A 21,346-nucleotide genomic window follows, 5' to 3' on the forward strand; every position below is an offset into this window, starting at 1 on the left:
CCCTTCTAGAGACAACTCTGTAGCAAGTCACACGTAAGCGTCAGCATTTAATGGGGCATCTCCTATTCCTGTCTTAGCCCTTCCAGTTGCAGTCTGATATTCTAACCTCCGAAAGCTTCATCCACTCCACACACCTCCGTCTCGTCCGGTCCCGAAACCTCAAATTTCCAATGACCACTACTTTTGTCAACTCCAATAGGTTCCTACTCAGCTACGTCTCGGCTTCGGAACACCTTGTTTGCTAATCATCCAAAGCCTTGCCAGGTCTGTGCGTCTTTTCTGCCGTACGGCCATCTGTCTTCCACCAAGGTGGCGGCGCCCATGCTGCTCTCGCTAAAGCTACATCCTCAGCGATGATAGGCACAAGGGGCGCCGCCAACTTTCTTCCCCTCACCCCAGCCGGCTGAAGAGAACGCTGCCGTACTGTGCTGGCCTAGGATGGACACCGGCGAAACTTATGGGAATTAGTATAGCGCTGTTTAGTGTCCCTTCCACTAGGGAGGAAAGGCATTGAGGCGGCCAGGAATGCTTACGATTTGTTCCTACAGGCATTATGGCCCCTCCCTTCAGAAACGGAGATGGGCGTGGCCATGTGACCTCATAGAGCGACGCCCACGGTGAGAAATCCCGCCAAGCTCTGTGGGCCCTTGTCCGCCTCAGTCACCGCCCCTGAGTGTCTCTATGGTCAGCAAAGGAGGACGTCCGAATAGGAAGTGGTTTAGGGCGTGCATTCGGTGTACTTCTGCTGCCAGTGGTGTCTGGATAGGGTCGGAATCAGGTGAGTTGGATTCTGGGCGTGGATTCATGGCCTGTGGGGGGAGTGAAACTTGGTCATACGTGGGAAGGGTCGCAGTTGGGGTTTTATTTGAACGCAGTCACTGAGGAAGCTGGACGTTAGTGATGGGCCTGTGGTTGTCAGTGGAGTCTGGAGAAATCATTGAAAAAACCCGACTCTGTGGTTCGAGGTCTGTGTGAATCGCTCGGTTTATGGGACTCCGTGGTTGAGAACTGGGGTGAAAAGTTTATATCCGTGAAGTTGGGGGCTTGTTCGCGATTGGGTTCGCGATTTAATATGGGGTTCGGTGTTAGAGAAGCCTGGGTTAAGGAGAGTCCACGTTGTTTTCGTGCACGTGTTTGTGATGTATAAGCCTTTTAGTATGTGGTGCAGTCAATAAAGTCGCTCGGTGGGGGGTTGTCAGTGTTTGAAGAGGCCCAGGGCCTCTGGAGAGTTCAGGTTCAGAACAGGACAGACGGGAAGGGTTCATTCATATCTAATGTACTCTGTCAAATTCATGTCCATGCTCATGTTCCTTGCCAAAATCCTTACCAAAGTTTTTTGTCTCCCGACATCACTCTTTTTTTTTTTTTTGTGGAGACAGAGTCTCACTTTACCGCCCTCGGGTAGAGTGCCATGACGTCACACGGCTCACAGCAACCTCTAACTCTTGGGTTTACGCGATTCTCTTGCCTAAGCCTCCTGAGCAGCTGGGACTACAGGCGCCCGCCACAACGCCCGGCTATTTTTTGGTTGCAGTTTGGCCGGGGCTGGGTTTGAACCCGCCACCCTCGATATGGGGCCCGCGCCCTACACACTGAGCCACAGGCGCCGCCCCTGACATCACTCTTACTGTCACATCAAATTCATACATATACACACAGAGAGAGACGTGAAAAATGGGGAGATATCTATGACATTAAAATTATTGATGACATTTCCTCATAAGTTATTGTAGAGTCAGCAGTGATGATGTCACATCTTTCATTCCTATTGGGTAATTTGTCTTCTTTTTTGCTTGATTATCCTCATTAATGGTTATCAATATTATTGATCTTTTCAAATAATCACCTTTTATTCCACTGATTTTTTGTTGTTGTTGGGGATTCATTGAGGGTACAATAAACCAGGTTTCACTGATTGCATTTGTTAGGCAAAGTCCCTCTTGCAATCGTGTCTTGCCCCCAAAAGGTGTGGTACATACCAATGCCCCAACCCCCTCCCTTCTTCATTCTCTCTGCTCTTCCTTTCCCCACCCCTCCTTCTTTCTCTCTCTCGTCTCCCCTTCCCCCACCCCCACACCCACCGTATCCTTAATTGTAATTAATTGTCCTCATATCAAAATTGAGTACATAGGATTCATGCTTCTCCATTCTTGTGATGCTTTACTAAGAATAATGTCTTCCACTTCCATCCAGGTTAATACAAAGAATGTAAAGTCTCCATTTTTTTAAATAGCTGAATAGTATTCCATGGTGTACATATACCACAGCTTGTTAATCCATTCCTGGGTTGGTGGGCATTTAGGCTGTTTCCACATTTTGGCGATTGTAAATTGAGCTGCAATAAACAGTCTAGTGCAAGTGTCCTTATGATACAAGGATTTTTGAGCTTCTGGGTAGATGCCCAGTAATGGGATTGCAGGATCAAATGGGAGGTCTAGCTTGAATTCTTTGAGATTTCTCCATACTTCCTTCCAAAAGGGTTGTACTACTTTGCAGTTCCACCAGCAGTGTAAAAGTGTTCCCTTCTCTCCACATCCACGCCAGCATCTGCAGTTTTGAGATTTTGTGATGTGGGCCATTCTCGCTGGGGTTAGATGGTATCTCAGGGTGGTTTTGATTTGCAGTTCTCTAATAATTAGGGATGATGAGTATGTTTTCATATGTTTGTTAGCCATTCATTTGTCTTCTTTACAGAAGTTTCTATTCATCTCCCTTGCCTATTGATTATGGGATTATTGGCTTTTTTCATGTGGATGAATTTGAGTTCTCTATAGATCCTAGTTATCAAGCTTTTGTCTGATTCAAAATATGCAAATATCCTTTCCCATTCTGTAGGTTGTCTATTTGCTTTGGTTGTTGTCTCCTTAGCTGTACAGAAGCTTTTCAGTTTAATGAAGTCCCATTTGTTTATTTTTTTTTATTTTTATTTTTTTTGTAGAGACAGAGTCTCACTTTATGGCCCTCGGTAGAGTGCCGTGGCCTCACACAGCTCACAGCAATCTCCAACTCCTGGGCTTAAGCGATTCTCTTGCCTCAGCCTCCCGAGTAGCTGGGACTACAGGCGCCCACCACAACGCCTGGCTATTTTTTGGTTGCAGTTTTGGCCGGGGCTGGGTTTGAACCCGCCACCCTCGGTATATGGGGCCGGCGCCTTACCGACTGAGCCACAGGCGCCGCCCCATTTGTTTATTTTTGTTGTTGTTGCAATTGCCATAGCAGTCTTCTTCATGAAGTCTTTCCCCAGGCCAATATCTTCCAGTGTATTTCCTATGCTTTCTTTGAGGATTTTTTATTGTTTCATGCCTTACATTTAAGTCCTTTATCCACCTTGAATCAATTTTTATGAGTGGAGAAAGGTGTGGGTCCAGTTTCAGTCTTTTACATGTGGATATCCAGTTCTCCCATCACTGACTTTAAAAAATTTTTTTTTGCTTTTTACTTTTTTGGTTTCTACTTTATCTTTGTTACTCTCTCTGGTCAACTTGCTTTCAAGTTGTGTTCAAGTCAATCCTTTTTCTAGTTTTTAAGTAAGAGTATTAATTTGAAATTTTGTTTTTCTTTTCTGAGAGAGGCCTTTTTTTCTGACATAAAGCTGTAAGTTTCCTTTAAATACTACTTTGATATCCAGCCAGTGTTTATGTTGTTTTTGTTTCCAGTCAGTTCAAGGTGTGTCCAGTTTCCCATATGATTTTATTTTTAAATGTGGTTATTCATAAATATTCTGTTTATAAATGATTGGGTATTTCCTAAATTTCAATCTGAAGTTGAATTTGTAATTCAGTTATTGTGATGGGAAGATATATTTTGAATTTATTGACACTTGTGTTACATCCTCGCATATAGTCTTTCCTAGAGAATGTTCCACATTCCCTTGAGAAGACTGTATATTTTTGCTGCTGAGTGGAGTGTTAAACCTGAGTTAAGTTGATTGATCATGTTATTCAAGTTTTTTGTATCCTCGCTGATTTTTTGTTTGTTTTCTCTATTATTGAGAATGGGGTATTGGGCGGTGCCCATAGCACAGTGGTTACTGCGCCAACCACATGCACTGAGGATGGCAGGTTTGAACCCAGCCGGGGCCAGCTAAACATTATTGTCAACTGCAACCAAAAAATAGCCAGGCATTGTGGCAGGCGCCTGTAGTCCCAACTACTTAGGAGGCTGAGACAAGAGAATTACTTGAGCCCAAAGAGTTTGAGGTTGCTGTGAGCCCTGACACCACAGCACTCTACCAAAGGTGACATAGTGAGACTCTGTCTCAAAAAAAAAAAAAAAAAAAGAGAGTGGGCTATTGACTGACGTCTTCAACTATTATTGTTAGATTGTTGGTTTCTCTCTAATTCTCTCATTTTTGCTTCATCTGTTTTATAGTTCTGTTTTTAGGTTTTTAGATTTAAAATTTGTCATTTGGCCTCATACATGCACCTTTTTATTATTGCCAACCACTTGGTGAAAGCTTAAGTGAGGAACAATAATGGTTGTTGTGGTCAGAGTTTTTATTGAGTATCATTTAACATATACAAAATTGACTACCTGTGTGGCTAACCTCAGTCTCTGCCCCTCCAGAGGTTGGACTAATTATCATATGGTCTAACGCACCCCACCATAAATTACATTATTAGCATAAACTATCTTGCATGGCCCTAACCACTCAGGTAAGCAAAGACACTCTTATCAAGCAAGTAATTACAAGGGTTCATGCAGGGGTCCTCAAACTATGGCCTGCAGGCCACATGAGGCGGTGTGATTGTATGTGTTCCCGTTTTGTTTTTTTACTTCAAAATAAGATATGTGCAGTGTGCATACGAATTTGTTCATAGTTTTTTTTTTTTTTTAAATATAGTCCGGCCCTCCAACAGTCTGAGGGACAGTGAACTGGCCCCTGTTTAAAATGTTTGAGGACCCCTGGCACAGGAACTGAGGACAAAGGCCAAACCTCTCTTGGGTAAAGTTAATCCTTTAGTGCACTGTGTGAAGTAAGATAATTCTTGTGATTTGCTTAGTACTTTGGTGTTGAAACTGAAGTATGTATACATTTGTTCATTTATTTTTGAGACGGAGTCTCACATTTACTTTTGAGACAGAGTCTCACTCTGTTGCCATAGCTAGAGTGCCATGGCATCATAGCTCATAGCAACCTCAAATTCTTAGGCTCAAGCGATCCTCCTGCCTCAGCCCCCCAAGTAGCTGGGACTACAGGCACTTGCCACAATGCCTGCCTCACACATGCTTTTTAAATATATAATGTCCAGATCCTTACAACCTTCCACATGTTCTCTTAATTTGATCTGCCTGAGAATTTACCTGTCTCTCAGGGACTATCCTATTCTGGTTCTACTTTCCCACTTCCTCTTTAATAGTCATGTTACTTTCACTTCACAAACAAAAGGCACACATTTAGAACCTTGTTTTATTGTCCAGGGTGTGAAAGCTTCTGAGACACTAAGTAAAGTAACTTTTAGAAATATTAGGGTCCTGGATAGGCCTGCAGAGGCTCACACCCATATTCCTGGCACTCTGGGAGGCAGAGGTGGGTAGATCACTTGAGCTCAGGAGTTCTAGACCAGACTGAGCAAGAACGAGACTCTGTCTCTACTGAAAGTAGAAAAACTAGCCAGATCTCATGGTGGGTGCCTGTAGTCCCAGCTAATGGGGAAGCTGGGGCAGGAGGATCATTTGAGCCCAGGAGTTTGAGGTTGCTCTGAGCACTCTACACAGGGCGACAGAGTGAGATTCTGTCTCAAAAAAAAAAAAAAAAAGAAAGAAAAGTTCTGGTGCAAAAATTTTTGACTAATAGCCAGGCATTGTGGCAGATGCCTGTAGTCCCAGCCACTTGGGAGGCTGAGGTAAGGGAATCACGTAAGCCCAGGAGTTGGAGGTTGCTGTGAGCTGTGTGACGCCACTGCCCTCTACCGAGGGTGATAAAGTGAGACTGTCTCTACAAAAAAAACAGGAAAAAACAAACAAAAAGGAAATATTAGGGTCCTTTATTTAAGGTCAGTGCACAGCAGCAATAGCACTGTCTGGACTAAAAACACAGTTCACTGTTGCTAAAGGTGGTGACAAAATGTAGAATGTACAATTAATGTCATTCTGCTCTTTAGCCCACAGGTCCTGGCCCCCAGAAGTAAGAGAAATCAAGTGAAGAAATGAAGGAAGGAGAAATTTGCTGGCTTTGAATATCATCATTTCTGGGGATAACTATAGCTGAATGCTAAGACTTCTGACTATAAGAACTTCATGGCAAATACAGAAGAGACAAAAAAAGTATAGTCCATATTGCTCACAGAAGAAAATGATCGAGGCCCAGGTGGTTTGGTTTTGTTATGTTTTCCTGGGTTTTGGTTTGTTTTGAGACAGCCTCAAGCTATCACCCTGGGTAAAGTGCTATGATGTCACAATTCACAGCAACCTCCAACTCCTGGGCTTAAGTGATTCTCTTGCCTCAGGCTCCTGAGTAGCTGGGACTACAGGCGCCCACCACAACGCCTGGCTGTTTTTTTGGTTGTAATTGTCATTGTTTGGCAAGCCTGGGTGGCTGGTACCTTAGCAGCTTGAGCTACAGGCACCACCCATTTTCCTTGTTTTTTAATGGATTTGTAGAGGTCTAAAAAAATCAGTTCAAGGAAAAGAAGTAAAATTGAGATAACTATTCTGAGAAGATTCTGCTTTTGAAAGCAGGGGTTGAGGTTCGTTCTGACTTTGGTAGATTCAGTAAGTTTTCTTGATGAAGTTCAAGACTCTGACTCATCTACGAATCATACACTAAATTGACTAGATTCAGCCCAATTTCACCACATTTATCTTGAAAGTTACTGAAGATATCTATGCCCCATGCCGTTTGCAAGAATTTGCAAAGCAAGTAACTTTTTGTAGCAAAGAAAATCTTCTCTTGTGACCTGAATGAAGTATAAAACCTGTGCCAACTCAGTAGTAGCATTTGATTCATCCAAAGTGATTGAATAATATGTACTTTCCTTTTGAAGCATTGCATGAAGTCGTTCTGTTAAGTTGAAGGCTAATTCAGTTATGGTTCTGCTTGAAAGAGACAGTTGTTTGTACTTTGAAATGTTATCAGGGTCTAAATATCCTACAATTTCTTTCTTTCATAATCTCTACATCATTGAATGGCTTCCCTTTTTCCCCTGAGAATATGAGCTCCTTTATAAGTTGCTTCAGTGGCATTATTTCCAGGTCTTATTACTGCTTGAAAGAATTGTTTTTGCTTTGGCTTTTCATTTTCTACTTTCTGTAATACACCATTTGTGCCTCTCTCTACTTTAGAATATTTGTTGTCCTTATGAATGTTATAATGCTGATGAGCCTTGAATTTCTTTAATATAGATACTGAAGTGTCACAAAGCAAACAAATCACCGTATCTTTAGCAGAAACAAGATAATATTGCAATTCCCAATCTTCATTAAAAAATCTTTTTTTTTCTTTTTTTCTTTTTTTTTTTTTATTTAATTGAGACACTTTGTCTCCCTTGGTAAAGCGCTGTATCATCACAGCTCACAGCAACCTCAAACTCTTGGGCTCAAGCTATTCTCTTGCCTCAGCCTCCCTAGTAGCTGGGACTACAGGTGCAGGTGCTTGCCACAGTGCCTGGCTTCTTTTTTTTTTTTTTTTTTTTTTTTTTTTTTTTTTCTGTTTAGGAGGCCTGGGCTGGGTTTGAACCTACCAGCCCCGGAGCATGTAGCTAGTGCCCTAACCACTGAGCTACCGGTGCCCAGCCAAAACTTGTTTTGTTTTTTTTTGAGACAGAATCTCACTATGATGCCCTTTGTAGAGTGCAGTGGCATCCCAGCTCACAGTAACCTCTAACTCTTGGGCGTAAGAGATTCTTTTTGCCTCAGCCTCACAAGTAGCTGGGACTACAGGCACCCGCCACAATGCCTGTTTTTGTTGCAGTTGTCGTTGTTTAGCTGGCCCAGGCCGGGATTGAACCCACCTGTCTCAATGTATGTGGCCAGCACCCTACCCACTGAGCTACAGGTGCTGACCAACATCTGTTCTTTTCCTTCATAGTTCTGTTGGTCTTTTTGACACGATGGGCTTTTAAGCAGACAGGATTAAAAAATACTGTTAAGCTGTGCATCTATTTACAAATTTCACTTCAGGAAGAAACACAGTGCACTGTTGTCAAAAGGTGATAATAGACTGACATACTCAACTCCCATAAACTCTTCTCAATCAGCCTCTTGTGATAGTGGCGCCAGTCAGATGGGGAAAGCTAGAACTAAATCATGAGTGTAGTAGCCGTCAGATTAGCTCTTATGGTTTACTAAAGTTCTAATTGTGCTGGTCAATCTGGGAGGATTATTTTTGTTGAAACTTATTTATTCTTTGGTATTTTAAATATGTCCATTAAAAAAATAAAAATATAAAAGATGGACAAAAATGTATTAGTAAAAGTAAAAGGTTTTATTCTGTAAAATTTGGATTTAGTCAAAAAGCCACACTTAAGGACTTAAGGCCACAGGTTCCCCACCCCAGTCAAGTGCTAATTGTAAATATATCATATTTCCGAGTTCTAACAAGTTATCAAACTTGGGGGGATAGGTAGTGGTAATACTATATTTGTAGCCAGCTGGTTGGAGTTGACAGTGGGCCTGGGGAGCCTTAAGCTTGCAGCTGGTGTCTGAAGTGAGGGCAGTTTTATGTACCACTAGGCATTTGAACTGTGAAATTCAGCCTAACTCTAGGTAGTTGGTCTCAGAAGACATTGGAGCTAGAGCCTAAAATTATTAGGGAGTAAGCCTGCTACTGGATTTCCTTCCAGTAATAAATTCTTCTGGATTGTGAGTGAGGTAGGAATTTAACTTTTTTTAAAGAGCTTTTAGCCTTGAATTTTATTATCTCTAATATAAATGTTATAATCCATAGTTTGTTTACATTTATTTTTTCCTGGTATATTTTTACTTTTTTTTTTTGTTGGGGATTCATTGAGGGTACAAGAAACCAGGTTATACTGATTGCATTTGTTAAGTAAAGTCCCTCTTACAATTGTGTCTTGTCCCCAAGAGGTGTGTCACACATTGGTAGGAATTTAAATTTACTGGTTCACCTATTGAGTAGATATCTCACATGAAATATTGTAGAATGAGATAAGCTGACTAGGCTTGAGCACTTGCACCCTCTCATGAGCCCACTTCTTTTCTATGCAGCATCCCTCATAATAATACAGGAACAGATTATCTCACCAATATTTTCTTCTACTTCACACCCTGCAGTTCCCTGAAAAGTTAATGGCAGTTTAGTTGACAAGCAGCTGGCCTATAATGTTGATGTTGTCAGGCTATCTTTCAATCCCCAAAGGCCTTAATGTCTGGCTTTTTTTGACATGAGAATCAAACTTTTGGAGATCATATTCCATACTTTTGTGGATTCTATTATTGGAAAGTCAGCTATCATTAAATTTTGTCACTTCTTTGTAGGTAATATCTTTCTTTTTTCTCTGGTTATCTCTTTGCATTTGGAGTATGTCATACCAATTGTGACTTTCTGCTTATAATTTGTTGGGATTTCTATACCTGAAATTTGAGGTGTTTAATCAGTCTTGAAACTTTTTAGCCATTGCTTCTCCATTACTCTATTTTATCTCTCTTTCTCTCACTTTCTCTCTCTCTCTCCCTTTTTTTTTTTTTTTTTTTTTTTTGAGACAGAGTCTAGCTGTATCACCCTTGGTAGAGTGCTCTGGTGTCACAGCTCACAGCAACCTCAAACCCTTGGGCTTAAGAGATTCTCTTGCCTCAGCCTCCCAAGTAGCTGGGACTACAGGTGCCCACAATAACACCTGGTTATTTTTTGTTCCAGTAGTCATTGTTGGTTAGCTGGTCCGGGCCAGGTTCAAACCTGCCACCCTCGGTGTATGTGGCTGGCACCGTAACCACTGTGCTACAGGTGCCGAGCCTTATCTCTCTTTTTTAAAGGATTCTTTTTTTATCTATTTTTCTTTCAGAAACTACAAGTAAGATTTTTTGACTCTATTTTATATTTATTAACCTCTTTTTTATGATTTCTTCTCTTTTTTTCTCTATACTGTATTTTCTGCAATTTTTGCAATTATATATGTATTCCAGTTCATCACTAATCTCTGTAGTAAATCTACTATGCTGTTAACTGTTCATTAATATATATGTGTATATATATATGTATGCAGTAGAACTGTAAGTTGACCACCCAAGGGACTATAACAAACTGGTCAACACATGGAGATGGTGAACAAAACTAGGCCTGATGTACTGACACATACATGTGGAGGATGTCCAGTCTATGAAAGTTAGGTCAACTTGAGGTCATTGTAGAAAGGTGGTTAACTATGGAGATTCTACTGTATATGTTTTTTATATTAGAATTTTTTTAACCCACATCTTTCTCATTAGTTTAAATAATCTTTTGTTCTTTAGACTATGCTATGTGTTATATTCTTTTACATTTATTTAAAAGCTCAATTTTATGAATTTGGGATATTGAGTGTGTTCATCATTGATTCTCTGTTGGCCATGAGATCATGGTAATGTAGGAATGTTTTATGTTTTTGGATGTCATTTATATATGTTTAGCATTTAGATACACATGCTAAAAATGTATAGATATAAAGATAAGATTTTGCCCCTGTTGAAAAAGGAATATAGGGACAGGCTACATGGTGAAAAATCACAAAAATTTCACTCATAATTCTTTTATATTAATAATGGGAATTTATATCATATTAAATAAGATTTTGTTATTATAGGAATCTCTGACACTGGAGGATGTGGCTGTGGAATTCACCTGGGAGGAGTGGCAGCTTCTGGGCCCTACTCAGAAGGACCTGTATCGGGATGTAATGTTGGAGAACTATAACCATTTGGTGTCATTGGGTAAGGAAAGTTCCCCCTTGTCACACTGTCCTTTTCTCACCTAATGAAAGCTTTATAGTCACTGTAGTGTTGTGAAGTGTTAGATTTTCAGTTCCATTTGTGGCCCCAAATAAAGCAGTCTAATCTCTTCTATTCTGAAGGAGAATTTTCACTTTGCATATAAAAGATTGTTTTGTTCATCGAATGTATTATTTTTCACTCTTGATATACTATACCCCAATTCAGTGTGTCTGTATCATCCATCTTTTCCCATGAACAGGGTATCAAGCTAGCAAACCAGATGCATTCTCCAAGTTGGCACAAGGAGAAGAACCATGGATAATTGAAGATAAAATCCAAAAAACAAACTCTCTAGGTGAGTTAGTGAGAACCAGCAAGAGCACTGACTGTGGAAGTCCTGTTCTAATATGTAGAAGGTGTCACAGCTCTAAAGCATGTAAAGATACCTATCTAGCTCCTCCACATATTTCTTTTGCCATATGAGAACTTTAAAAAGATTTTTTTAATGTCATCGAACATAATTCTCTTACTTTTATTTTTTTTCAGCAACACAAGCCTGAGGAGAAACATAATTCTTTTGATGTTTTTCCCTCAATCACTTAAAAATGTTAAAAACCATTCTCAACTGGTAGACCATTCAAACACAAGAGGTGGACAGTCTTGGGCTGCAATGCCAGAGTTTGCCTCCAGACTGACCCCTGATCTAAAGAAGCATTTCTGAAACAAGCAGCATCAGTCCCACCTGGGAACTTGTCAGAAATGCAAATTTCCAGCTCCTCCCCAGACCTGCTAAATCAAAACTCTGGGGTGGGGCCCTGTAACCTGTATTTTAACAAGCCCTCCAGAGGATTCTGATGCCCAATTTGAGAACCAATGATCTAAATTTATGATTCTTAACCTTGGCAGCCCATCAAAACTCCCTAGGGGAGCCTTTTTATTGTTTCAGGTTAATTTGAGGGTACAAAGAATTAGGTTACAAATGTTTGCATTGGTTATGTAAAGTCCCTCTTATAATTGTGTCCCGCACCCAAGAGATGTGCCATACACCCTAACATTGTGCCCATTAAGTGGGAGCACACCCATCCTCCTCCTCTCTCCCTACTCCTTTGTTCCCCGCCCCCCACCTTGGATTGATTTGAGTTTTTCTCTTATGTGGGCGTTTATTAGATTGTCTACTGGCTTCATGTTAGTATCGAGTACATTGGATTCTTGCTTCCTCATTCTTGTGATACTTTACTAAGAAGAATGTGTTTCAACTCTATCCATGTTAATACAAAATATATAAAGTGTCTATCTTTTTTAATGTCTGAATAGGTAGTCCATGGTATGCATATACCATAGTTTGTTAATCCATCCTTGCTTAGTGGGCATTTAGATTGCCTTTACATTTTTTTTATTATTATTTTATTTTTGTTGTTGTTTATACATTTTGGCTATTGTAAATTGAGCTGTGATAAACAATCGAGTGCAAATGTCTGTAGGGAATCAGCCCCACACAACTCGTGGGTATCTCCTATGTTCAGGGAAGCCAAGAAAATGAAAGAAATAAAGACAATAGAGACAAAGTAGGATTTAAAAAGAGTGGACTCAGGGGACCAACAACACTTATGTGAGAGACTGCAAAGGCCCCGTGTTCTGGGTTAACTCAGTATTTATTACATATATTTTATTTAAATCAAAAATGAATAATCATGGAGGAAAGTAAAAAATTGTCTTATACATCATCTTTTACTACTTTAACTTAGCTACTTTTTAACTATTTCAGTTAAGTTGTTTTTTTAAATACTTTTATGTTATTTCTAAGCTAAAGAATTGGAATGTGGTTAATGAAACAAAAATGAAGTTTAGAAGTAGGATGCAAGAGCAAATAGCAAGTTTTGACCACATATATAGTTTTCACAGGAGGCAATTAAATCTCTAGGTCTTTGGGGTCAGATTGGCTAATGTCAGACCCATCTTGGGAGTGGGGGAGAAAGAAACATTTTTTGATCTAACCCTAAGAGATTGTCTCTCTTATCAAGGAGCCAGTTGTCCCTGCTGTTCTGAGCATATTTCGCAAGGCTCATTTAGCCCTCAGAGAACTTTGTACAGGCTCTCTGTGGGGGAAGGGCTAGGGTTCTGTAAGACATTTCTTGTCTCTTTTATCTAAGGCCTGTGTTGTTGTGTCCAACAGACTTTTAGGGCCCTCAATATGCATTGTGGTCTCCCTGTGTGCATATTTTTTTGAGATATTTACATCTTTTTTTTTTTTTTTTAAAGACAGAGTCTCACTTTGTCGCCCTGGGTAGAGTGTTGTGGCGTCACAGCTCACAGCAACCTCCAGCTCTTGGGCTTAGGCGATTCTCTTGCCTCAGCCTCCTTGAATAGCTGGGACTACAGGCATCCACCACAATGCCCAGCTATTTTTTTGTTGCAGTTTGGCAGGGGCCAGGTTGGAACCTACCACCCTCGGTATATGGGGCCCGTGCCCTACTCACTGAGGCATAGGTGCTGCCCGAGATATTTACATTTTTTATCAGGCTTATTTCACAGTCCACATTTTTTAATTGTTAAAAATATTTCGTAAATTTCTACATGTTAAACATGGACATAAATGGTTTTTGTTTGTTTGTTTTTTGAGACAGTGCCTTAAGCTGTTGCCCTGGGTGGAGTGCTGTGGTGTCATAGCTCACAGCAATTCCTGGGCTTAAGCGATTCTCTCGCCTCAGTCTCCCAAGTAGCTGGGACTACAGACACCCGCCACAATGCCCAACTATTTTTTTTTGTTTTGTTTTGTTTTTGGGTTGTAGTTATCATTATTGTTTGGCAAGCCCAGGCTGGATTTGAACTACCAGCTCTGGTGTATGTGGCTGGCGCCTTAGCCGCGTGAGCTACCATTGCTGAGCCAACATAAATATTTTAAGAGGATGGCTTTGTCTTTTTCTACTCCTCAGTGAGTTCTCTCACAATTTGATTGACAAATGTCCTTATGATAAAGTGACTTTTTTTCATCTGGGTAGATGCCTAGTAATGGGATTGCAGGATCAAGAACTTTTTAAAAAGATGTTTAGTATTAAATATAGCTTTTGTCTCTTCTTGGATCTGGTCCTTATTTATTTCACCTTACATCTTTATAGTCTTCTTTTATACTGGGATCATATAGTTAACAACAAAGAGCTAGCCCTCACCAATTCATCTTGTCAGCATTTTCATTCCAAACCATTCTCATGAAAGATTTTGTTGTTTTATTCCTTCTTAGGAATCAGTAAAGTTGATGGTCATCTGCAAGCATATTCTCTAAACCAAAGATTTATAAAGAGCACGCAACAATGCAGTGAACATAATGCATTCAGAAATACTGTTCATCTGAGCAAAACCCATTGGCCTCTAGTGCAAAATCATGATACATTTGACTTATGTAGAAAAACTCTGAAATCATGTTTAAGTTTAGTCAACCAAAAGGGAATACATGAAATAAATAACTCTGTTGAGTTTAGTGAAGATGAGAAAACTCTTCTACGTGTTAAACATGAACATACTTGTACTAATAGTCAATTCCCTAAAATTGAAAAATCTACCAATACTAAATTCCAAGTCTTGAAGCATCAGAAGACTCAAAAAATTGAGAAACTCCATGCATGCACTGAATTTGAACAGACCCTCTTCAGGAAATCTCAGCCTATTTACCATGAGAACATTCATACAAGAGAGGATCCTAGAAGTGGTCAATGTCAGAAGTCATCCAGAAGTTTCATGGTCACTAAACACCCTAAAATTCATACAAGAGATAAAACCTATGTACCTAAAGAACACGGAAAAGGCTCTACTGTGAAAAGCAGTCTCCTTGTACATGAGCAAACCCATACAGAAGAGAAATCCTATATATGCAGTCAGTGTGGAAAGAGCTTTATGATGAAGCGCTACCTAATTGCTCATCAGCGAACTCATAGTGGAGAGAAACCTTATGTGTGTAATGAATGTGGAAAAGGCTTCACAGTGAAAAGCAATCTCATTGTACATCAGCGAACTCATACAGGGGAGAAACCTTATATATGTAGTGAATGTGGAAAAGACTTCACCATGAAGCGCTATCTTGTTGTTCATCAGCGAACTCACACAGGAGAGAAACCCTACCTATGCAGTGAATGTGGAAAAGGCTTTACAGTGAAGAGCAATCTCATTGTCCATCAACGATCTCATACTGGAGAGAAGTCTTATATATGCGGTGTATGTGGAAAAGGCTTCACAGTGAAACGCACTCTTGTTATACATCAGCGGACTCATACAGGAGAGAAATCTTATATGTGCAACGATTGTGGAAAAGGCTTCACCACAAAGCGCACTCTCATTATACATCAGCGAACTCATACAGGAGAAAAACCCTATGAATGCAGTCAATGTGGTAAAGCCTTCAGCCAGAAAATATGCCTCATACAACACGAACGATGTCATACAGGAAAGACTCCCTTTGTATGTACTGAGTGTGGAAAATCCTATTCCCACAAATATGGTCTCATTACCCACCAGAGAATTCACACAGGAGAGAAACCTTATGAGTGCAATGCATGTGGAAAAGCCTTCACCACAAAGTCGGTACTCAATGTACACCAAAGAACTCATACAGGAGAGAGACCATATGGATGCAGTGATTGTAAGAAAGCCTTTTCCCATTTATCAAACCTTGTTAAACACAAGAAAATGCACATAAGAGAAATGGGTAGAATCAGCCAAGTTGAAAATTCTTCTAACAGCGAGTCACAGATTATTACTTACAAGTGAACTTAAGCAAAACAAAAATCCTATTAATGCATTGACTTTGGAAATGCCTTTTGTGGCAACTCAGAATTTATCAAACGTGAGTTTATTTCTAGCAGATGGAATATAATCGTGGCACTACCTGTTGTCAGATATGTGCCAGGAGATGAAAGAAGCTGCCCAGATGATACACCTGATGAATACAGTAGTGCCTTTAGTGATCTTTTACCTCACATTTTCTGTTAATAAAAACACATTGGATAAACTGTAATGCATTCAATGTGCAAATGCCTTGAGCAGTAATTTCTAGCTCCTTTGTCTGCAAAGTGTTTACTGAGACAAATTCTGCTAATGTACAGACTAGGAAAGCCTTCTGGGGAAAAGAGACTTTTATCATCAGGGTTCATCAGAAATCGTCTGGTGAGCTCATTGTTGATTGAAATGTGGGGACTGTGACAAAGCCTTTACCCAGAAATAAGACTCATTGTCAGGGCGGTGCCTGTGGCTCAAGGAGTAGGGCACTGGTCCCATATGCCAGAGGTGGTGGGTTCAAACCCAGCCCCGGCCAAAAACCAAAAAAAAAAAAAAAAAAAAAAAAAGACTCATTGTCAGTTTACATTGGAGAGTGACTTTAAGAAGACAGTATTTATGGCAGGATTTTGGTGATACATTCTGCCTCATCATTTTTCAGGAAATCCAATAGAAAGTGAAACTGCTCTGTACATGCTGAATGTGGAGCACTTTTAGTAAAATATCAAAAAGCTTATGAAGGAATGAAGTCCACTGAAAATGATGAATGTTTGAGTGCTTTTTGTTTTAAGTCTAAGTTCATTATACATCTGATAATGTATCTGGTGTGCATTTTCAGACCAGATAGCTTCAACCTCATTTCTATTTGCCTTGTCAGTGATTCCATCATTTTTAAAAGTTGTCTGTTCTGGGGCGGCACCTGTGGCTCAAAGGAATAGGGCGCTGGCCCCATATACCGGAAGTGGTGGGTTCAAACCCGGCCCAGGCCAAAAACTGAAAAAAAAAAGTTGCCTGTTCTAATCATTGATTATTGTTATGTATAATGATAGTGTAATAAGAAATACATTTAAGGGCACAGACACGGTGGCTCACGCCTGTAATTTTAGCACACTGGGAGGCCGAGGCAGATGGATTGCTTGAGCTCAAGAATTCAAGAGCAGCCTGAGCAAGAGCGAGACCCTGTCCCTAAAAAAAATAGCTGAAGTGGCCGCACCTGTAGTCCTAGCTACTTGGGAGGCTGAGTCAAGTGAATCGCTTGAGCCCAGGAGTTGGGGTTGCTGTGAGCTATGACGCCACGGCACTACCCAGGGCTACAGAGTGAATCTCCGTCTCAAAAAAAAAAAAAAGAAAAGAAATATATTTAGTCTTTGGTTCCAGGCACACAACCACTAAAACCCTTAACATTTTATGAGTGTTGAAGTTGTGTTTTTGTTATTCACAGAAAGTCCCTTATCAGTGAGTAGTACAGACTTGAGTACCAGCTTGTTCATGCCTTTACCCATGATGAAAGAGATTTGTGTTGTTCCCCTGGTTTTAACTATTATAAAGATACTATTGAAATCTGTGTATGAGGCTTCATGTGAGCATAAATTTCTATTTCTGTAGTATAACAATTCTAGTATATGATTGTTCAGACGGAATGGTAAGCTGTGTTTAGCTTTTTAAGAAACTACCAAATCTTTTCCCTACCAGCAGAGTGTGTGATATATCTGTTCTACATTCTTGCCTGCACTTGGTATCTTTAGTCTATTTTAGCCATTCTAGCAACACATGAGAGTATCAGTTGCTCTTCATCCTCACCACAACTTGGTATTGACATTATACTTTATATTAGCCATTCTATTAGGTATGTAATAGTGTCAGCTCCTGAACTTAACTTACATTTCTCATTAGGCTAATGATGTTGAATACTTTTTTATTATTTACCATATGTGTACTATCTTTGTTTTTCCTCCTCCTTTTTAACTTTCTTCCTGGGAATCCCGTTACACATTTGTTGATATGTTTGATATCCTACAGATTTTTGAGAGTATTCATTTCCCCCCACCAATACTTTTTTTTTTTTTTTTTTTTGTAGAGACAGAGTCTCACTTTATCGCCCTCGGTAGAGTGCCGTGGCCTCACACAGCTCACAGCAACCTCCAACTCCTGGGCCTAAGCGATTCTTTTGCCTCAGCCTCCCAAGTAGCTGGGACTACAGGCGCCCGCCACAATGCCTGGCTATTTTTTGGTTGCAGTTTGGCCGGGGCCGGGTTTGAACCTGCCACCCTCTGTATATGGGGCCGGCGCCGCCCCAATACTTTCCTTTATACTGGACATTTCCGTAACTTAGTTCAACTAAAGAAAAAAACAAAAATTGCTTTGTCTGCTGCCAAATACCCAGAGAAAACAACACACTGTTCAACTCACTGAGAATTATAAAAATGAGGAATTTGCCAGCCCCTGGTATCTGTTACCAAATGTAATTCTCAAGAACCTTTATTTGGCTTTTTATACATGGAGGATTTTGAATTGCATGTGTTTACATTTAAAAAAAATTTATATTCATACTGCATACACTTTTTCTGCAATTCTGATTTTTTTTAAGTTTAACAAAATCAGACTTTTCTTCGTTTATATTGAAATTTCCTCCATTCTTTTTAAGTCTGCATACTGTTCCTGTTCATAAAAAGACATTCAGTAATTTAACAAATTACCCTCTGATATACCTTCATGCTAGTATCACATTTCACTGCATTACAAATTCCCTAAAATTTAATATCTAAAGGTAATAGGCATTTATTCTTTCAGTTGTGTGAGTTTTGTTTTTTGTTTTTTGTGTTTTTTTTTTTTTTTAGAGACAGAGTCTCATTTTGTTGCCCTCGGTAGAGCCCTGTGGCATCACAGCTCACAGCAACCTCCAGCTCTTGGGCTTAGGCAATTCTCTTGCCTCAGCCTCCCAAGTAGCTGGGACTATAGGCGCCCATGACAATGCCCGGCTATTTTTTGTTGCAGTTTGGCGGGGGGATGGGTTTGAACCTGCCACCCTCCGTATATGTGGCCTGTACCCTCCTTAATGAGCCAGAGGTGCCACCCTTAGTTGTGTGAGTTAAGATCTCAATTTTAACTGGGACTGCATGGTTTAAATAGCTTTTTTCACATAACTGGGCCTCCACTGGAATGGATGAGGCTTTTATTTACATAATCTCTCATCCTGTATTACAGCTTGTTCTGAGAGTTCCAAGAGACAAATAGAGCAAGCCTCAGTGAGCAAGGTTATTTCTTTTTTTATTTTTAAAATTTTTTTTTTTTTTTTTTTTTTTTTGGCCAGGGCTAGGTTTGAACCCGCCACCTCCGGCATATGGGACCGGCACCCTACTCCTTGAGCCACAGGTGCCGCCCGAGCAAGGTTATTTCTTACCTCTGTGTTTTGGTCACATTGATCCGAAGCACTATGAGAGACTAGTGTCCAAAGATGTGAATACAGAAATGCAAGAATAAATTAGGCAATTATCACAAAATTATTTCCTTATTGTTAAATTTATGCCATAAATATCCTTGTACATATTTGTTCTCCCAAAGGTAAGTTTTACTGAATCAATACTTAAAATTCATGGCTTAAAGAGAATAAAATGTTTAAACTGGGTAAAAACAGTACTACAAAAATACTGATTTATCCTCTAGACTCAATACAGCATTGAATAACTTAAAATTACAACAAGAATAATATCTTAATTCGCAAAACTATATTGTCAACAACTTATCTACTATGCAGGTGAGAAAAAGAAGGCTTAGAGAGGTTTAACAGAATCCTTACCCCTGTCTTCACCATTTAGATATTTAGTCATTATGAATATTAAGGGTTAAAACATACTTCACATTTACATTTTGTTTGTATATTATTAAAACTGGTATTTTTAATTTTATTTATTTATTTATTTTGAGACAGAGCCTCAAGCTGTCACCCTGGGTAGAGTGCTATGGCATCACAGCTTACAGCAACCTCCAACTCCTGGGCCCAAGGGATTGTCTTGCCTCAGCCTATCAAGTAGCTGGTACTATAGGTGCCCATCACAACGCCTGGCTATTTTTGGGTTGTAGTTGTCGTGTTTGGCAAGCCAGGGCTGGATTTGAACCGGCCAGCTCTTGCTGTATGTGGCTGGTGCCTTAGCTGCTTGAGCTACAGGGGCCCAGCCAAGACTGATATTTTTAAAACTGGACACTAGAGATTTTAAAAAATAAGTGTTCATGTGCAGTGCCTGTAGCTCAGAGAGTAGGGCACTGGCCTCATATAGCGAGGGTGGCAGGTTCAAACCCGGCCCGGCCAAACTGCAACAAAAAAATAGCCAGGAGTTGTGGCAGCGCCTGTAGTCCCAGCTACTCGGGAGGCTGAGGCAAGAGAATCGCCTAAGCCCAAGAGCTGAAGGTTGCTGTGAGCTGTGATGCCACAGCCTCTATGGAGGGTGACAAAATGAGACCGTCTCTAAAAAAAAAAAAAGTGTTCATTTAGCTATTTTTAAAGATTTTGGAGCGATTTTAATCATCTTTTTCTTATTCCTTTCAAGTTCTCTTTATAGCAAATGACTACAAATATGCAGAAAAAGTGCATCTCACATATTGATGGTGGGAATAGAAAACGGTTCAGCGACTCTGAAAACAGTTTGACAATTTCCCCTCTCTATTGATTAACTGATAGCTTATCAGACACATTCACACAGGCATTTCCTTTCCTCCCCTCTTCCCCCCTATTCTAATACAGTTACATGAGAGGTTGGTTATATCCATGTTTACAGTTTACCATTACTATTACTATTGACTTGGTAGTCATTATTCGCAGTCGACACAGCTAAGATAGCATGGTCACTTTTTTTACACAACCTTTTGTTCCCTCTGAAGTTATCCTGAGTCTTTGGCTCTACCTGGGTACAAGGGAAGAGTCCAGTCTGTGCCGTAGGTTCTGTCCTTGCATTAGGTCGCAACTTTCCTGACGCCTTTTTTTTTTTTTTTTTTTTTAGACAGAGTCTCAAGCTGTCGCCCTGGGTAGAGTACTGAGGTGTCACTGCTGCTCACAGCAACCTCAAACTCTTGGGCGTAGGCGATTATCTTGGACTACAGGTGCCCACCACAAAGCCTGGCTCTTTTTTTTTTTTAAGACAGTCTCACTATGTCGCCCTCAGTAGAGTGCTGTGGCGTCACAACTCACAGCAACTTCTAACTCTTGGGCTCAAGCGATTCTCTTGCCTCAGCCTCCCAAGTAGCTGGGACTACAGGCACCTGCGACAACGCCGGCTGTTTTTTGTTACAGTTGTCACTGTTGGTTAGCTGGCCCGGGCTGAGTCAGCCTCATGTATGGGGCCAGCGCCCTACCCACTGAGCTACAGACGCCTCCGACTTTCCTGGCTTTTAACTGCCACTGAAAGGGGTTCGTTGGTATACCCAGAGAAGAGACCAGAGGTTCAGGACAAGTTTAATGAAAGGGGACTGAAACCTTCCTGGGCAAAGATGGTGCTGCATCTGAGAGTGGTTTAGGGCTTGTTTTTATAATACACTTAGAAATATTCCACAGGTTGCTGGAAAGCTTTGGAGGGCTAGGGTCTTTCCGGAAGAAATCTTGGGGCCGGGCCAGGTAGCCCTTTTGTTCTGAGGGAAGGTGAGGAAGGGTTTAGGCCTCTAACATGTACATCTTCATTTTTATGAAGGGTTGAGGTGCCAGGACAGGGGACACTTGCGATGACCT

At 40.5% G+C, this 21,346-nt stretch overlaps 1 protein-coding gene across 5 annotated transcripts in view; it reads left to right on the forward strand.

Annotated features, from left to right (window-relative positions):
- ZNF614 (zinc finger protein 614) overlaps nucleotides 1-16,131 on the forward strand; it is a 28,056-nt gene extending 11,925 nt beyond the window's left edge. Inside the window, exons 5-9 of one of the 5 annotated variants that reach the window (XM_053604568.1) lie at nucleotides 4,844-4,945; nucleotides 6,105-6,310; nucleotides 10,740-10,866; nucleotides 11,126-11,221; nucleotides 14,105-16,131. In XM_053604568.1, coding sequence (XP_053460543.1) covers nucleotides 6,212-6,310; nucleotides 10,740-10,866; nucleotides 11,126-11,221; nucleotides 14,105-15,624 — 1,842 coding nt within the window. In that variant the 5' untranslated portion in view covers nucleotides 4,844-4,945; nucleotides 6,105-6,211 and the 3' untranslated portion in view covers nucleotides 15,625-16,131. Of the gene's footprint in view, nucleotides 1-612; nucleotides 779-4,843; nucleotides 4,946-5,674; nucleotides 5,847-5,877; nucleotides 5,997-6,104; nucleotides 6,311-10,739; nucleotides 10,867-11,125; nucleotides 11,222-14,104 lie in introns of those variants that run through there. The other 4 variants (XM_053604569.1, XM_053604570.1, XM_053604571.1 and 1 more) reach the window with 4 other exon arrangements.
- The last annotated feature ends 5,215 nt before the right edge of the window (nucleotides 16,132-21,346 follow it).

Source organism: Nycticebus coucang, chromosome 10 (genome assembly GCF_027406575.1).
Source record: "Nycticebus coucang isolate mNycCou1 chromosome 10, mNycCou1.pri, whole genome shotgun sequence".
NCBI lineage: Eukaryota > Metazoa > Chordata > Mammalia > Primates > Lorisidae > Nycticebus > Nycticebus coucang.